The 268-nt window shown below is 53.0% G+C and overlaps 1 protein-coding gene across 1 annotated transcript in view; it reads right to left on the bottom strand.

Annotated features, from left to right (window-relative positions):
* Positions 1–16: 16 nt before the first annotated feature.
* LOC104471151 (kelch-like protein 10) overlaps positions 17–268 on the bottom strand; it is a gene marked incomplete at both ends in the record, with an annotated part of 2,306 nt that continues 2,054 nt past the window's right edge. The window contains 1 exon segment of the mRNA XM_010086394.1: positions 17–166. Within this exon segment, the coding sequence (XP_010084696.1) occupies positions 17–166 (150 nt within the window).

Here is a 268-nt window from a genome sequence, read left to right on the forward strand (position 1 = left end):
GCCACTTCTCCCTTACCGCGTACACTTTGTTTCCATGTGCGATCACACCTGCTCCGCTCCTTCTGCTTCCCAGGGGGGTGATAAAAATCCACTGATTTGTTCGGGGATCGTACACTTCAGCGGTGTTCAAGAAGTTGGGCCCGTTGAACCCACCGCATACGTACACCTGTTACAGGAGACCAAAAGCGTGTGAGCAGGGCAGTTATACTCTTGGTGGGAGAAGGCGTTGAGGAGAAAAGGAGTGGTATGGCTGGGTTTTTTTGGGGGG

The sequence above is a fragment of the Pterocles gutturalis genome, unplaced genomic scaffold, assembly GCF_000699245.1.
Source record: "Pterocles gutturalis isolate BGI_N339 unplaced genomic scaffold, ASM69924v1 scaffold8996, whole genome shotgun sequence".
In the NCBI taxonomy this organism is placed as follows: domain Eukaryota; kingdom Metazoa; phylum Chordata; class Aves; order Pterocliformes; family Pteroclidae; genus Pterocles; species Pterocles gutturalis.